Source organism: Mixophyes fleayi, chromosome 7, assembly GCF_038048845.1.
Source record: "Mixophyes fleayi isolate aMixFle1 chromosome 7, aMixFle1.hap1, whole genome shotgun sequence".
NCBI classification, from domain to species: domain Eukaryota; kingdom Metazoa; phylum Chordata; class Amphibia; order Anura; family Limnodynastidae; genus Mixophyes; species Mixophyes fleayi.
In genome coordinates this window covers 24,048,933-24,065,669 of record NC_134408.1, presented here as the reverse complement: position 1 = coordinate 24,065,669, position 16,737 = coordinate 24,048,933, and the positions used below count along the sequence as shown (strand labels likewise).

At 44.3% G+C, this 16,737-nt stretch overlaps 1 protein-coding gene across 1 annotated transcript; it reads right to left on the bottom strand.

Moving 5' to 3' along the window:
* Positions 1–7,905: 7,905 nt before the first annotated feature.
* ASB8 (ankyrin repeat and SOCS box containing 8) lies at positions 7,906–16,699 on the bottom strand. Its single transcript, XM_075179383.1, has 4 exons — positions 16,600–16,699; positions 9,860–9,972; positions 9,527–9,631; positions 7,906–9,279 (listed from the first exon to the last, which is right to left on the bottom strand). The coding sequence occupies exons 2-4, from the start codon at positions 9,962–9,964 to the stop codon at positions 8,647–8,649; spliced, it is 843 nt and encodes a 280-aa protein (XP_075035484.1). The 5' UTR covers positions 9,965–9,972; positions 16,600–16,699; the 3' UTR covers positions 7,906–8,646.
* Positions 16,700–16,737: the final 38 nt, after the last annotated feature.

The window sequence follows — 16,737 nt, the reverse complement described above, 5'->3', positions numbered from 1 at the left end:
TAATAATAAAACCCTCAACTGGTCTGAATTCCACCAAACAAGTATCTTGACTGCGTAGTGTGGTGGCCCCGGTACACAATTTGGTACCGAGGCCACAATATAATTAAAAAACCCTCCATGTGTCGGAATTCCACCAAACAAGTATCTGGACTGCATAGTGGGGTGGCCCCGGTACCCAATTTGATACCGGGGCCACAATACCTCCTCCAAACATGCTCCAGACAATTCGTCATTGACAGACCCCAGACAGACAGGGTCGTAGTGTTATTGTTTGACTTTGTAAACCCAAAAAAATGTCCCTGTTGCACTTGCACATAGTCGTGCAATGAAGACTGACTTTTTCATTTAAAGGCACGATCTTTAAAGTGTCAGAAAGAGAGAGAAGACACAGGAGAGGAGAGTTGTAGCTGGGGACCTGGGGTGGAAGCTCCCAGGCTCCCCCAGCATTGCCTGGAAGTCTGAGCGTGGTGACTGAGCCAGGGCAAGGAATGTGTGCCCTGGATGAGGGGGAGAACTCCATGCCACTATAGTGAACCCAAGAGAGAGGGGGACACTGCACATGGAAGAGGCCCTGGAGTGAGGGCTGCTACAAGAGGCATGGTAGCTGTAGTGTCAGATCCTGAGGCTGAGAGTACACAGAGTGACGTGTCAGAGCACAGGAGACATTATCCCCGCAGAGGAGGGATGAGCTGCAGTTGAGAGGTCTGTTGTTGAAATAGGACATGCACACTTTAACAAACCAATCATTTCAGCGACAGGGCCTACCAAACAACTTTGACTGAAATGATTGGTTTGTTTGGGCCCCCACACCAAAAAAGCTATTCATCTCTCCCTGTACAGACTAAACAGGCTCTACTGAGGCAAGATGTCGTCCTCATCCTCAACCTCTGATTCCTCTCCCCCTACAGTGTGTACTTCCTCCTCATCACACATTATCAATTCGTCCCCGCTGGACTCCACAACCACAGGTCCCTCTGTAGTATCTGGAGGGCAGTGCTGTACTTCATTGAGGAATTGATTATTCATTTTTATAAACATCATTTTTTCAACGTTGTGAGGAAGCAACCTCCTTCGCCGCTCACTGACCAGGTTCCCCGCTGCACTAAAAACTCTTTCCGAGTACACACTGGAGGGGGGACAACTCAGGTAAAATAGAGCCAGTTTGTACAGGGGCTTCCAAACTGCCTTTTTTTCCTGCCAGTAACAATATGGACTGTCTGACATGTCTACTTGGATGGTGTCAGCAAAGTAATCCTCCACAATTTTTTCAATTGTGACAGCATCCAATGCAGCGAGAGTAGACATGTCTGCAATGGTTGGCAGGTCCTTCAGTCCGGACCAGATGTTATCAGCATCCCCGCCAGTGCCTCTTTTGGGAAAACTGAGCTTTTTCCTCGCAGCCATAGATGTGGAAGAAAATGAGGGTGGAGCTGTTGGCATGTCACGGTCCTCTTCAGAGGACAATCTCCTGACCAGCAGGTCTTTGCACCGCTGTAGATTTGTGTCCGCCGGAAACAGAGACACAACATACGCTTTAAACCGAGGATCGAGCACGGTGGCCAGAATGTATTCCTCTGACTTTATAAGAGTGACCACCCTCGGATCCTGGCAAAGCGTACGAAGGGCTACATCCACAAGAGCTACATGCTTGCTGTAATCGCAATGGCTTACCAGCTCCTCCCTCACTTTCTCCAGCTGCTTCTGCAACAGCCTGATCAGGGGAATGACCTGACTCAAGCTGGCAGTGTCGGAACTGACTTCTCGTGTGGCAAGTTCAAATGGCTGCAGAACCTTGCACAACACGGAAATCAGTCTCCACTGCGCTTGACTCAGGCGCATCCCCACTCCTTTGCCTATGTCGTAGGTGGCTGTGTAGGCCTGAATGGCCTTTTGCTGCTCCTCCATCCTCTGCAGCATATAGAGGGTGGAGTTCCAGCGCGTCACAACCTCTTGTTTGAGGTGATGGCAGGGCAGGTTCAAGCTTTTTTGATGTGCCTCTAGTCTGCGGTAGGCACTGGCTGAATGCCGAAAGTGTCCAGCAATTTTGCGGGCCACCGCAAGCATCTCCTGCACACCCCTGTCACTCTTGAGGTAATGCTGCACCACCAAATTAATGGTGTGGGCAAAACATGGGACGTGCTGGAAATTGCCCATATTTAATGCCCGCACAATGTTACTGGCATTGTCTGACACCACAAATCCCCATGAGAGTCTAAGTGGGGTAAGCCACTGGGAGATAATTTCCCTCATTTTCTCTAATATGTTGTCAGCGTTGTGCCTCTTATTAAAGCCTGTAATGCACAATGTTGCCTGCCTTTGCATGAGCAGCCATTTTGTAGATGCTGCTACTGATGCAGCTGTTGCTGTTGCTGCGGAAGGGGATGCATCTACCCAGTGGGCTGTCACAGTCATATAGTCCTTCGTTTGCCCAGAACCACTTGTCCACATGTCCGTGGTTAAGTGGACAGTGGGTACAACCGCATTTTTAAGAGCACTGAGGACACTTGATCGTACTTCTCTGTACATTTTTGGTATCGCCTGCCTAGTGAAGTGGAATCTCGAGGGGATTTGGTACCGGGGACACAATACCTCCATCAACCCTCTAAATCCCACTCCACTGATGGCGGACACCGGGCGCACGTCTAACACCAACATTGCAGTTACAGCCGCAGTTATACGCTTTGCAATAGGGTGACTACTATCGTATTTGGTGGTCATGGCAAACGACTGTTGGACGGTCAATTGTTTGGTGAAAGACTTAGCGGTCTTACGACTTCCCCTCTGGGAAGATGACCGACTAACAGCAGCAACAGCAGCAGTGGCAGTAGTAGGCGTACCGCTGCAGGATTCCTCGGATGAATCCCGTATTGAGGAGGACTCAGTCTGGCTGGTGACTTGGGCTGCAGGACTGAATCTGATGGAGATTGTGGAGGAAGTTGACGAGGAGGGTGTTGCTGGTGTGTATCCAACTGGACCACGGGATTTAGGTGTCCCTGTACCGATGAGGGTCCTAGCCCCAGTTCCTGAACTAACCACTGAACTATGAAGGTTATTCAGGTGACGTATAAGGGAGGATGTTCCTAGGTGGGCAAGATCCTTACCCCTGCTTATTTGAGCTTTACATAAGCTACATATTGCCATACATTGGTTGTCTGGATTTGGATAAAAATAACTCCAGACCGAAGAGGTGCATTTTTTGGTCTTCTGACCAGGCATGACGATGGGCTTTTTCATCCCATGGACATCAGCTGTTTCCCCCCCTGGTGCCTCATTTACAATAACCACATCACCATCCTCATCATCAAGTTCCTCCACAGCGCCAGCTACATCATCAATAGCCTCCTCCCGAGCCACCTCTTCCCGTACAGTGATGGGAAGGTCAGGCTTGACAACCACCAACACCCTTGGACTCGCCTTGGGGATTTGTGATAATTTCTCTTTAGAAGGCAGAGTTGTTTGCTGTTTTGTTGCTGACAGCATAACTCTCTTCAATTTTTTGTAGGGGGGGGGGAGGAGGAGGAGGGCTAAGATCCGTGGGTGAAGCTGAACCACTAGTCATGAACACGGGCCAGGGCCTAAGCCGTTCCTTGCCACTCCGTGTCGTAAATGGCATATTGGCAACTTTACGTTTCTCCTCAGATGATTTTAAGTTTCTCTTTTTGCTACTTTTTCTTAACTTGGGCTTTTTGGATTTTACATGCCCGGTACTACGAGATTGGGCATCGGGCTTGGAAGACGACGTTGATGGCATTTCATCGTCTATGTCATGACTAGTGGCAGCAGCTTCAGCATTAGGAGGAAGTGGGTCTTGATCTTTCCCTACTTTATCCTCCAAATTTTTGGTCTCCATTATATGTAGCACAAGATACTGCAGAATGTGTGAACTTGGTAATATTGCAGTACCAATGGACTTATACTGCTGGATTGGTTTTGCAAATTTGGTTATAATTATTATATATTTTTTTTTTTTTTTTTACTTTTTTTTTATTTTTAAAAAACTTGGGAATAGTGGGGAAATAACTATGCCCTTAGAAGCACAGAGCACAGGACACAGCACCACTGGACTGAACAGGACACGGCACAGGACCCAGCAGCACTACGGAACTCAGCAGGACAGAGCACAGGACACAGCACCACTGGACTGATACTGCAGAATGTGTGAACTTGGTAATATTGCAGTACCAATGGACTTATAATGCTGGATTGGTTTTGCAAATTTGGTTATAATTATTATATATTTTTTTTTTTTTAAATTTTTTATTATTTTTTACTTTTTTTTTATTTTTTAAAAACTTGGGAATAGTGGGGAAATAACTATGCCCTTAGAAGCACAGAGCACAGGACACAGCACCACTGGACTGAACAGGACACGGCACAGGACCCAGCAGCACTACGGAACTCAGCAGGACAGAGCACAGGACACAGCACCACTGGACTGATACTGCAGAATGTGTGAACTTGGTAATATTGCAGTACCAATGGACTTATAATGCTGGATTGGTTTTGCAAATTTGGTTATAATTATTATATATTTTTTTTTTTAAAAATTTTTATTATTTTTTACTTTTTTTTTATTTTTTAAAAACTTGGGAATAGTGGGGAAATAACTATGCCCTTAGAAGCACAGAGCACAGGACACAGCACCACTGGACTGAACAGGACACAGCACAGGACCCAGCAGCACCACTGACCTCAGAAGGACAGAGCACAGCACACAGCACCACTGGACTGATACTGCAGAACACAGCACAGCACAGCACAGCACAGCACAGCACAGCACAGCACAGCACAGCACAGCACAGCACAGCACAGCACTAAACAGCACAGCACAGCACAGCACTAAACAGCACAGAACTAAACAGCACAGAACTAAACAGCACAGAACTAAACAGCACAGAACTAAACAGCACAGAACTAAACAGCACAGAGGACCACCTAACACACCCTCCCTCTACCCTGATCAATGCCCGAGTGAAGATGGCGGCGACTAGCGGGGAATTTATAGGATCCGAGTATCGCGAGATCCGACAACGGGATTATGAGTCAGAGCCTCAGTTTCACTTTTGAATTTGGCGCCAATACCCGGATCTGTCTCGGATCCGACTCGGATCCGCAACGTTCGGGTGGGCTCGGATTTCAGAAATCCGAGCGCGCTCATCCCTAATTAATATATGTGTTTTTATATATATATATATATATATATATATATATATATATATATATATATATATATATATGTGCCCAAAGAAAACAATGATTTTCCCCCAAAACCTTTAGTGACAAATAGGATAGTTCGAATGTGATTGAAATCCTCCATGACTTCAACCTTAAAGAATTCAAATATTGTGTGTCTCTAGGATGCTGATAACAGAAAAGAATCGTAAGAATCAACTCGATTGATAATTTTAGCAGCAAATCTTTCATACTCCACTATATAATGACAAATGTATATAAACACCAACAGCACCATTGCCACCTGGACATGACTGTCAGAAAGGTGAGTGCAGGCATGGTGTAACACCAGTATGGAAACTGTTTTAGAGCTATAAAACTATAATGCCTTTTTTTTTAAACATCCTAGAGCCTGATTCATTAAGGATCTTAACTTGAGAATCTTCTTATTTCAGTCTCCTGGACAAAATCATGTTACAGTGCAAGGGGTGCAAATTAGTATTCTGTTTTGCACATAAGTTAAATACTGACTGTTTTTTCATGTAGCACACAAATACTTGATAGCTTATTTGTACACTGAAATTTAAAGTTGATATTTGTGTGCTACATGAAAAAACAGTCAATATTTAACTTATGTGCAAAACAGAATACTAATTTGCACCCCTTGCATTGTAACATGGTTTTGTCCAGGAGACTGAAATAAGAAGTTTCTCAAGTTAAGTTCCTTAATGAATCAGGCCCCTAGTTTTTAGTGTAAAGGGAAACACTTTATATGAGGCTTGCAATTTTGCTTGATTTTTTCTTTTAATAAGCAAACAGGAAACCTCATATATACATCACACAGATTTTAATGTGTTCAAAACAGATATGGACATAACATATTTTTATCCAATGTTAACCTGTTGGCTACATCCTTCAACACTGCACAAATATTCCTGGTTTGTGCCCTTGGCGCAGGAGCCGGTGTAGTGCACGGAGCGCTCAGACAATCATCATCATCATCATCATTTATTTATATAGCGCCAACATATTCCGTAGCGCTTTACAATTGGGGACAAACGTAATAAACTAATAAACAAACTGGGTAAAACAGACAAAGAGGTGAGAAGGCCCTGCTCGCAAGCTTACAATCTATGGGACAATGGGAGATTGACACATGAGGTTAAGTATACATTTTGCATCTTGGCCCAGCCAGACTGCAAAGGTAGGGTGACTCATAAGCTAAATGATCCTGTCACACAACAATGTTGGTCCGGGGGTAGTTGTCTTGTGTGAAATTGTGTAACAGGCTAAAGGTAGTGAGGTTAAGATGGTGGTTGAGGAATATTATAAGCTTGTCTGAATAGGTAGGTTTTCAGAGAACGCTTGAAAGTTTGTAGAACAGAGGAGAGTCTTATTGTGCGAGGGAGAGAGTTCCATAGAGTGGGTGCAGCCCGAAAAAAGTCCTGTAACCGGGAATGGGAGGATGTAATGAGGGTGGATGAGAGACGCAGATCTTTTGCAGAACGGAGTTGCCGAGTTGGGAGATATTTTGAGACAAGAGAGGAGATGTATGTTGGTGCAGCTTTGTTGATGGCCTTGTAGGTTAGTAAAAGTATTTTATATTGGATTCGGTAGAAGACAGGCAGCCAGTGTAGAGACATACAGAGTGATTCAACAGAGGAATAGCTATTTGCAAGGAAAATCAGTCTTGCCGAAGCATGCAAAATAGATTTTAGGGGTTTGAGTCTGTTTTTGGGAAGACCAGTAAGGAGGGAATTGCAATAGTCAATGCGGGAGATGATTAGTGCATGAATTAAGGTTTTAGCAGTGTCTTGTGTGAGATATGTGCGGATTCTGGAAATGTTCTTTAGATGTATGTAACATGATTTAGATATAGAGTCAATGTGGGGAACAAAGGATAGGCGTGAATCAAGGATTACACCTAGGCAGCGAGCTTGTGGGGTGGGATTTATGGTCATGTTATCAACAGAGATAGAAATGTCAGGTATGCTCTTGTTGGCGGGTGGGAATATTATTAACTCTGTTTTAGAAAGATTAAGTTTGAGTTGACGAGAGGACATCCAAGATGAAATGGCAGAAAGACAGTCAGTTACACAGGACAACACAGATGTCGAGATATCAGGAGAGGATAGATAGATTTGGGTATCATCCGCATAGAGATGATACTGAAAGCCAAAGGAACTTATTAGATTTCCAAGAGAAGCGGTATAGATAGAGAACAGCAGAGGACCTAGCACCGAGCCTTGTGGTACTCCAACTGATAGGGGAAGCGGAGCAGATGTGGCTCCAGAGAAATTAACAGTGAAAGAGCGATTAGAGAGGTAAGATGAGAACCAGGATAGAACTGTGTCTTGAAGACCTAGGGATTGCAGCGTTTGTATGAGAAGAGAGTGGTCAACGGTGTCAAATGCAGCCGAGAGATCCAGGAGAATTAGGAGAGAGTAATGGCGTTCAGTCTTAGCAGTGATCAGATCATTAACAACCTTGGTCAGCGCAGTCTCTGTGGAGTGTTGAGAACGAAAGCCAGACTGAAGAGGATCCAACAGGTTGTTTGCGGAAAGAAAGCGTGTGAGGCGAGTGTAGGCAAGTCTCTCTAGAAGCTTGGAGGGGCAAGGGAGCTGAGAGATGGGACGGTAATTTGAGAGAGAGTTTGGGTCGGAGTTTTGTTTTTTTAGAATAGGAGTAATCACTGCATGCTTGTATAGTGATGGAAAGATGCCAGTAGAGAGTGAGAGATTACAGATTTGAGTTAGAGGTGAAATGAGCACAGAAGACAGGGATCTACCAATTTGCGAGGGAATAGGATCAAGAGGACAGGAGGTAGAGTAGGAAGATAAGAAGAGCGTAGAAATTTCCTCTTCATTTGTGGGGTCAAATGAAGAAAGGGTGTCAGAGGGTAGTGGGAAGGAAATGAGCTGATGGCTTGTTGAGGAGGAGGATACCATTTCTAGTCTGATCTTATCAATCTTGTCCTTGTAGTAGGTAGTAAGATCCTGAGCACTGATAGTAGATGGAGGGTTCGGGGTGGGAGGATTGAGAAGATGATTAAATGTATTGAAAAGGCGTTTGGGGTTAGAAGCCTGAGCATAGATAAGAGATTGAAAGTATGTTTGTTTTGCAGTGTCCAGTGCCTCCTGGGTGAATCAACTCTGTCCCCACAGAACTGTGCCGGTCACGGTTACTTCCTCCTTTTCAGACTGGCTTATTGTCTGACCAATTCACCTGTGGTCCATCCAGGTGGGCTCCCCAGGCTGAAGGTTGCCTGCTCTCCCCTGAGGTACCCAGTATAATCTAGAGACATGACCTCTAATATTTAGCAGCAGTACACTTTAAGGCCGTCTCACAATAGCTAATGAAAAGCTCTTCGATCCGACAGCTGACCCACACCTGTAAGACGGTGTGAATGAAGCGCCCATGTCCCTCACTGGTCTCCACCAACCATCGGCTCAGCTCCATAACGAACCGATGCGCTCATTCTAGAAGTAGGACATAGTCCTGTATAGACTTTGGAATGGGCAGCTCAGGCACCACATTAGACAACAGACATTCACCAAGGCTGCTCCTCACCACCCTCCTTGCCAAAGTTTTCAAAGTGCCGGGGTCAGAGATCAGTTTGACAAGACGTTGGCACAGCTGGGCATCACGTGCGGCTTCGGGGGGCACCCCTCCCTCTCTTCTAAACCTGAGCTTCCCGCAAGCTCTGTGCAGCAGCGCCAGGCATTCCTCCTCCCTCTCGCCGCCCAGGCCTCGACTCATAAGAGCCACCAGTCGTCCAGCGGGGTACTGACCTTTGAGGTTGGCCGTGTCCGGCAGTGCCCCGTAGTCCAGGAGCAACCGGACGCTCTCAAGGTTGCCTTTCATGACGGCCCAGCTCAGTGGGGTGTCCTGGTTGTAGTCTCTAACATTCACCTTAGCGCCTCCGTCTAACAGCGCCTGAACACAGCCGTCCATATTTTTAAAAGCCGCCCAGTGCAAGGGAGTGTCCTGATTCCCATCCGGAGCGTTGGGGTCGGCGCTGTATTCCAGGAGGATCTCCACGCACGTTTCATCCTTCTCCGCTGCATAGTGCAGGGCCGTACGCTGGTACCCGTCTACGGAGTTTACCTGCGGGAGAGACGAACGCTGGTCTACTGGAAGAGGCATGGACAAGGCAAATGTAACAACGGAACAAATATAATCATTTTTACCATGGATTAAGCGTATTCTGGTAATGGATCTCGGATATATAACCTTACACAGTATGTTAATCCAACATTTTTGGCATTTGAAAATATATATAGATTTAAAAAGAAAAGTGACTATAGGAGGACAGAGAAAGAGACCATAAGACGGAGCAGATAAGTGTACTGACATGAGCGCCACTCTCCAACAGCAGCTCCACGCAGTCTGCATCACACACCATGCAGGCGCTGTGCAGCGGCATCAACGTATCGTGAGGGCTGTTGACATCAGCTCCCTGTGGACAGAAAACACAGATAGGTCAGGTACCTAGGGGGACATTTATAATAAATGGTGCACATGAAAGAGAGGCTGTAACGCATAACACTTACAGTCCAAATGTCTCGAGCATCTTAGAAAATGAAACCAAGTGTCGGACTGATTGCTACGGGTTACACCACCTGTGCACCAGTTTTCATAAAAGTCCCTGCTAAAACGGTATATCATTCCCCATCGCTACACTTACTTTGCGGATAAGAGACTCCACAGTGTCTCCAGGCAGAGATCGGATGGAGGATATCGTACGGATCAACCTCTCGGAGAGAGAGCACTTCCTGTGCAGGTGCTGCATGGTGAGATCTACAACATAAGGAATTGGGAAGGTATATAGGGATGAGCTTGTATAAAATGATAGCGAGTACAGGCAAACTATAATCAACTGTAGGGATGAGGGTTGTGTCCAGAAAATGAATAATGCAGGAAGATCAGAGAACCCGGTATACACACAGCGAGAGTATATTCTGTGTGCATCAGCTTAGCCTAGTCTGCCCCCTTTCTGCCTCCCTAGGGGGGCAGCTAAGGTGCTCTTTACCATCTCCACGCACCCTCAGGGAGGCTCCCTGCCTCTGGCACTCAGCGGGCACATGAGACAGACCAAGGCGATGCCTCCCAGGGCTGCTTTTAATGGATGAAAAGCAGAGAGCATCTCCATCCATTAATTCCTCCTCAGATGGGATAAAATATTCAGCAGCCAAAGGAAGGAGGGGGGGGGGGATAACATCGGGCTCCCTCCTAGCCAAAGAGAGCCCTCTGCCAAATCCTCACACACAGCAAATATTAGGGGAGACTTTAACCAGTGTGTTGCCAGGGGACCAGCTGAATGCTGCCAGTAACATGGTACATAACACAACAGGATATGGAGCTATGTACTAATGTCCAGCAGCTGGAGTGTGTCAGGGAGATGACAGGGGACAAGAAGAGTAACTTTAGCTGTGAATTTCTCCCCTCAGTACTTTCAACGATAACATAAGCACTATGATCTAACAGGACATAAAGCAGACTGCACGCGGCAGTGGAGATATTCTAGAATGCGGAACTAGCAGACACGTACTGCTAACAACACTGCATGCCATTAAATGTGTACCCAACTGGGCTTATATTTGGTACCTAGTTTTAAAACTCCCACATACCCATTTACTATGTTATCATTTAGACTTGGATCAAACGTGAACAGCAACAATAGCGCCACTTTTTTTTATTCTTTTTAAATACAGACTAGCCAAGATACGAAAAGAAAACAGCATCCTCTTTCATCATCATCATTTATTTATATAGCGCCACTGATTCCGCAGCGCTGTACAGAGAACTCACTCACATCAGTCCCTGCCCCATTGGAGCTTACAGTCTAAATTCCCTAATATACACACACACACACACACACACACACACACTAAGGTCAATGTTTAATAGCAGCCAGTTGACCTACTAGTATGTTTTTGGAGTGTGGAAGGAAACCAGAGCACCCATAGGAAACCCATGCAAACACAGGGAGAACATACAAACTCCACACAGATAAGGCCATGATCGGGAACTGAACTCATGACCCCAGTGCTGTGAGGCAGAAGTGCTAACCACTTAGCCAGTGCCGTCTTTGTGCATCAGTTGTTTGTATGTTTTTCACTTTGATGACATTGCTAAAAGGTTATTAGAAAAAAAAGAAAAGAGCAACTAAGAAAACAATATATAAAATATATATATTTTTTACATAGTGCAAAGTTTAATTTTACGGAATACTTTTCTGACCTTTATATCTTACTGAGATTTCCCCTATTGTCACTGTTAAATGTACCCTTCCTCATAAAATAGAAAGTGTAATAGATAATGACAAATTTGTGCATGAAGATCGATAATAATACAGATAGATCACTTGCAGCTTACACACCTGTGGAGGCGGCCATTTTCTGGGCTGAACCAATATTTGTTAAAGGAAATTAAAAATCGGGGAGTGAGAATTTACTTATACAATATCCATGAAAACGCAGCCTATCGTTTCACCAAGACCCAGTGATTAAAGCATCTGTGAGGTCACTAGTTATTAGTGATTTATTAGGCTATATTTTCAGGAATATTGGTTCAGCCAACAAAATGGCTGCCTCCGGCCTCCACAGTGTAGGCGCAGGATAAACTCAATCTGTTTAATGTTAGCTGTGGTCTGTCAGGAGTTTTCACCATGGACACAATGCTGCAGGGACAAATGCATGTGGTGGATACATTTCTAATTATTCCCCCAGCATTATTTAAGAATAAAATTACATTCCAGCATAACCCGCCTCACATTAACATAAGTCAGCTTCCGACATCATTCACAAGATACAAATATTTTAATATCAAGTTTGAGGTCAGGTTAATTTTAGAGTTCAATATTCAGGAGATTTCTATAAATAAAACCCATCCGTCGTTTCTAAAGACAAGTGCTGCCCCCCTAAAAACAGATGTACAGGCTATAAAGTGACAGGTGCTGTGAAGAAGAAGGGATTGTTTCTTGACTGTGGTCGGCCTAGAGGTTATGGTGTTAAAAATACCATACAGCAATCACTGTTCATTAACTAAATGCAAGAGACACCTCTTGAACAATGTTGTAATTAGATTGCAATATGTAATATATATTGCTGACAGTCGCCACCTGGTGGAGAGAATTGCACAGCGCATGCCACGACCCAAAAAATTTACCAAAAGCATTAATAATTATTTATTCTATTATAAGCTGCTTAAGAGTACAACTGTCTAACGCAAGCTTGATTAGGTTGTAGCTTGCCTGCTCTTGTGGGACTACATGTTCCAGGTATATACCAGTTCCAGGCAGGGTATCCTGGGACTTGTAGTTCCATGAATTGTAATCTCATATTGCCTATCTGTGCTGCAACATAATGATCTTCAATCATTTTATGTCATGATTTTTTAAACAGATCTGTAATAGCCCTACTGATTATAAAACATAAAAAGAGCGAATCTCATTTACAAACCAAAAAAAGATGTTTTGTTGAATGGTTTGATTTTAAGGAAAAGCACCTATTTAAACCTATTTATCCAGCATGCACAAACACAAAGGAACACCAACAATCTACCTTTTGAAAGTACACTGTAAAAAAATAATAAATAAATAAATAAATCACACTAGACCTATTTTTCTGGGATGGCATCAACTTAGATTTTCCTTTTTCTTCTAAACTACAGTACGTTCCAGTCTTATTAATCAGGAGGAAGGGGAAGGTCTTTATTACATGTGTCACCATCATAGAATTAAACTTTTGTAATACATCAGGAGAAATGTGCTAATGTACTTCCTCATACTGTATAAAATGTACCAGGAAGGTGCAGTAGGTTTCCCATTGAAAGTATTAATTATTATTATTAGGAGTGTAAGGCGTCACAGTGCTTAGAAGTATAGGCATGTGTAACAATCTAAGAGGATAAGGATTTGTGGTCCGGGGTTGAGCAGAGAGCACCCACGTAAATGGCCCTCTCTGGCCCTTGAATCTCATTTAAATATCTCATCTGTCAAAATAAAACCTCACGCTACATCATCATCATTTATATAGCGCCACTAATTTTGCAGCGCTGTACAGAGAATTCACATCAGTCCCTGCTCCATTGAGGGAGGGGGGGGGGAGGAGACAGAGAAAGAAAGAGAGAGACAGACTAGGGTCAGTTTGATAGCAGCCAATTAACCTACCAGTATGTTTTTGGAGTGTTGGAGGAAACCGGAGCACCCGGAGGAAACCCACGCAAACGCGAGGAGAACATACAAACTCCACACAGATAAGACCATGGTCTGGAATTCAACTCATGACCCCAGTGCTGTGAGGCAGAAGTGCTAACCTCTGAGCCAACATATACAGGACACAGTCTCTGCTCCTCTCCTCTGCTGCTGGATATTGAACATTTTAATACAGTTTGCAGTAGATCATAACCATCTCTGCAACACTGGATCATTCATGGGTAAGCGCATATCCCAGCTTAGAGACTGATAAACCATATCCTGACTGATGCTCCATTCCCATCTCTGGGATACCACCTGTGATGGCTTCCTTCCTCACTATACGTTTCCATTATCTGCACAGGATGCCACTGGTATTACTGAGGAACCTCCTCACCCAATTACACTCACCCCCAACCTTGAAATCTTTCAAACACTCCCTCAAAACTCACCTTTTTCACACTTCCCTACCCGGCCCCATCCTAAGACAATTCCCCCCTCACGCTCCATCTGCCCCTTTCACTCCACCTCTATCGTCTCCGTTTATTACCCTAATCCTCCTAATGTTAACCCTCACAAATCTGACCCTCTCCACCTCCTCATCCTATTTGTAATGTTTCCTTTGTTCTAGTTGTGTTTTAATACGTGCTTGCTTTCTGTTGTATTGATTTTTACCGATTCTATTGTTTCGCTAGTCCTTTCCTTATCTGTATTTTTTTTGTTCATTCTTTGTTTATTTTGTGGCGCTGCGGATTCTGAGGCGCCATATAAATAAAATATGATGATGAATTATCAGACCAGTAACAGAAGGAGTGGAACATGTTTATCTATTCAGTGCTCTGGGGTTCTCCATGTAATTCTGCATTTTTTATGCTACCCACATAGCAACCTTAGATGTTTTTAAAGTTAATTTGATAGGGCCCCCATTCCCCATCAATGCAGGAGGAGTGTTGGAAACCCTGGATATTGGGGGAACACTCTCTGCTCTTCACCCAGCCACATAATGTCCCCTCACCTGTTAATAATGCCTATGCTTTGCTTTTGTTTACCCGGTAATTTAACTGCCCATTTGGGAGATCATCACCAAGTGTGGGAGATCCCCATATTTATCAGTGCCTGCCACAACATGGAACGAATGACTGGGAATTCCCCATTCACTGGGAAACTGGTACAATTGAAGCTCAGGGTCTGCACAGGCAGATTCTGCATGGTGACGGGATGGTACCAAATGGTTAAATATATGGCTAACATGATATTTTTATGTAGTATTGGACCACAAAGTTCCCTGTAAAAGGCAGCATGATACAGGCAGTAGTCTTACACAGTCATTTTATCATTTTATAATAACTGTAATGAGATATTAAAGCGACAGTCCGACTAAAGTTTTGTTTCAAAGCTGCTAAGATTTCCTTTGAGAAATGCCTGTGGTGATGTATAATTATAATCGCCTAACATTGTTAAAGTCCGTTTTCCTAATACACATATGGGAGGCAGCCATTTTGTGTGCTGAACCGATATTCAAGAAAACACTAACCAATTCCTCATATGGCTGAGTGTCGTCACAGGTAGCACACACAAGAATAGTTGTCAAGTGCACAAAATGGCTGCCTCCGATTTGCGTAGGAGAAAAGTCTTTTGATTGTGGCTTTTTCCACTATACAGGGTCCCCAATACAGACAAATATCTGCCTCCTTCATGCTGGGCAATAGAATAGGATTATCTCTCCTTTTTCCTCACAAGTTGCAGCACCTGCTCCAATATGACTACTGGGACTATGCACTGACTGACTAATGTCACAACAATAATCAGCTCCACCATATTGTGATGGGTCGGAAGAAACCAGTCATGTTTCCCGGTCACTCACTAATAGCATTAAAAGGCTATAGCAACTTGATTAGGCTCATTATTGGCCAAACCCATCCATCCTACCTGTAATCCACCATTAATATCCGCTAAATTTATCTAGGCCAGACGTTCAAGGGAGCAGTTTTATTCCAAAGCATGCAACATTTCTAAATACTGTATCCTTTGGCCAATTTGGAATAAAACTGTTCCTACGAGAAAACTTGTATAACTAATGTAATGAGATGCCCATGATGTAAATGAGGATTTTGTTGTATATAGCTTGATAAGAAGTTGTAGATTTTATTTGTTCTACAACCAAATTAATGGTTACTGCAACTTATTATGCGTGGAGTTCTGTGGTAACGCCTAATAGAGGGCATGGCAACATTATGGAGTACAACAAAATACATGTATACATTCTCTTTGTCTGCATTTATCTTATCTACCTTGTATGTCCCTATCTTATGTATTATCGTTTATTTATATAGCACCACTGATTCCGCAGCGCTGTACAGAGAACTCACTCACATCAGTCCCTGCCCCATTGGGGGGGACGGAAAGAGGGAGAGAATGAGAGAGAGAATGAGAGAGAGAATGAGAGAGAGAATGAGAGAGAGAATGAGAGAGAGAATGAGAGAGAGAATGAGAGAGAGAATGAGAGAGAGAATGAGAGAGAGAATGAGAGAGATCAATTTTTTACAGCAGTCAATTAACCTACCAGTATGTTTTTGGAGTGTGGGAGGAAACTGGAGCACCCGGAGGAAACCCACGCAAACACAGGGAGAACATACAAACTCCACACAGATAAGGCCATGGTCGGGAATTAAACTCATGATCCCAGAGCTGTGAGGCAGCAGTGCTAACCACTACTCTTCCCACTGTACGGCGCTGCGGAGCACTGTGGCGCATTACAAATCTACTATAATAATACATGTATAAGAATATAGAGCAGCAGCAATATTATAACATATTTAGAAGTAATATTACATAATAGTGATCACACTTTATAGCCCCTCTACATACCACACATTATGTCCTCTGCACAAAACTACATTCACAGTTATACATTGCATTAAATGCTGGAAAGACAATTTTGACCTGTGTTTTAAACAAGCAATATGAAGAGTGTGCACTGTACAGATAATATATCAGAATATAACAGAAATGACACCTGTACAAGTAATACAGAGACTCCAGCACTGACCACACCTAAGGGACATACATGTAAGTGTATGTACACAGTGTGGTCTATGCCCTGCTGGGGTCAGGCTGGCACTGCTGAGGGCAGCTCCCTGGTCACTGACAGCGCTGGACTACAACTCCCACAATGCACAGCGCGCCCAGTCCGGAGCCGTGCACTGAGGCTGCTCCGGTAATATACTCACCAAGCCGCTGTAACACGGGGCAGAGCCGGACGGGGGGATCCGGTACCCGGAACACGGCGCTTTCTAGCGTCACCAACGTCGGCCCGTGACGTCACAGCTCTGGCGGTGAGAGGAGAGCGCCGGACCCGGATGTCAGAG

Coding starts and splice junctions, on each gene's coding strand:
- ASB8 (XM_075179383.1), bottom strand. CDS start 9,964: ATGCAGCACCTGCACAGGAAGTGCTCTCTCTCCGAGAGGTTGATCCGT. Junction 9,632..9,859: donor TGGAGTCTCTTATCCGCAAA/GTAAGTGTAGCG, acceptor TTCTGTCCACAG/GGAGCTGATGTCAACAGCCC. Junction 9,280..9,526: donor TGTTGGAGAGTGGCGCTCAT/GTCAGTACACTT, acceptor TCTCTCCCGCAG/GTAAACTCCGTAGACGGGTA.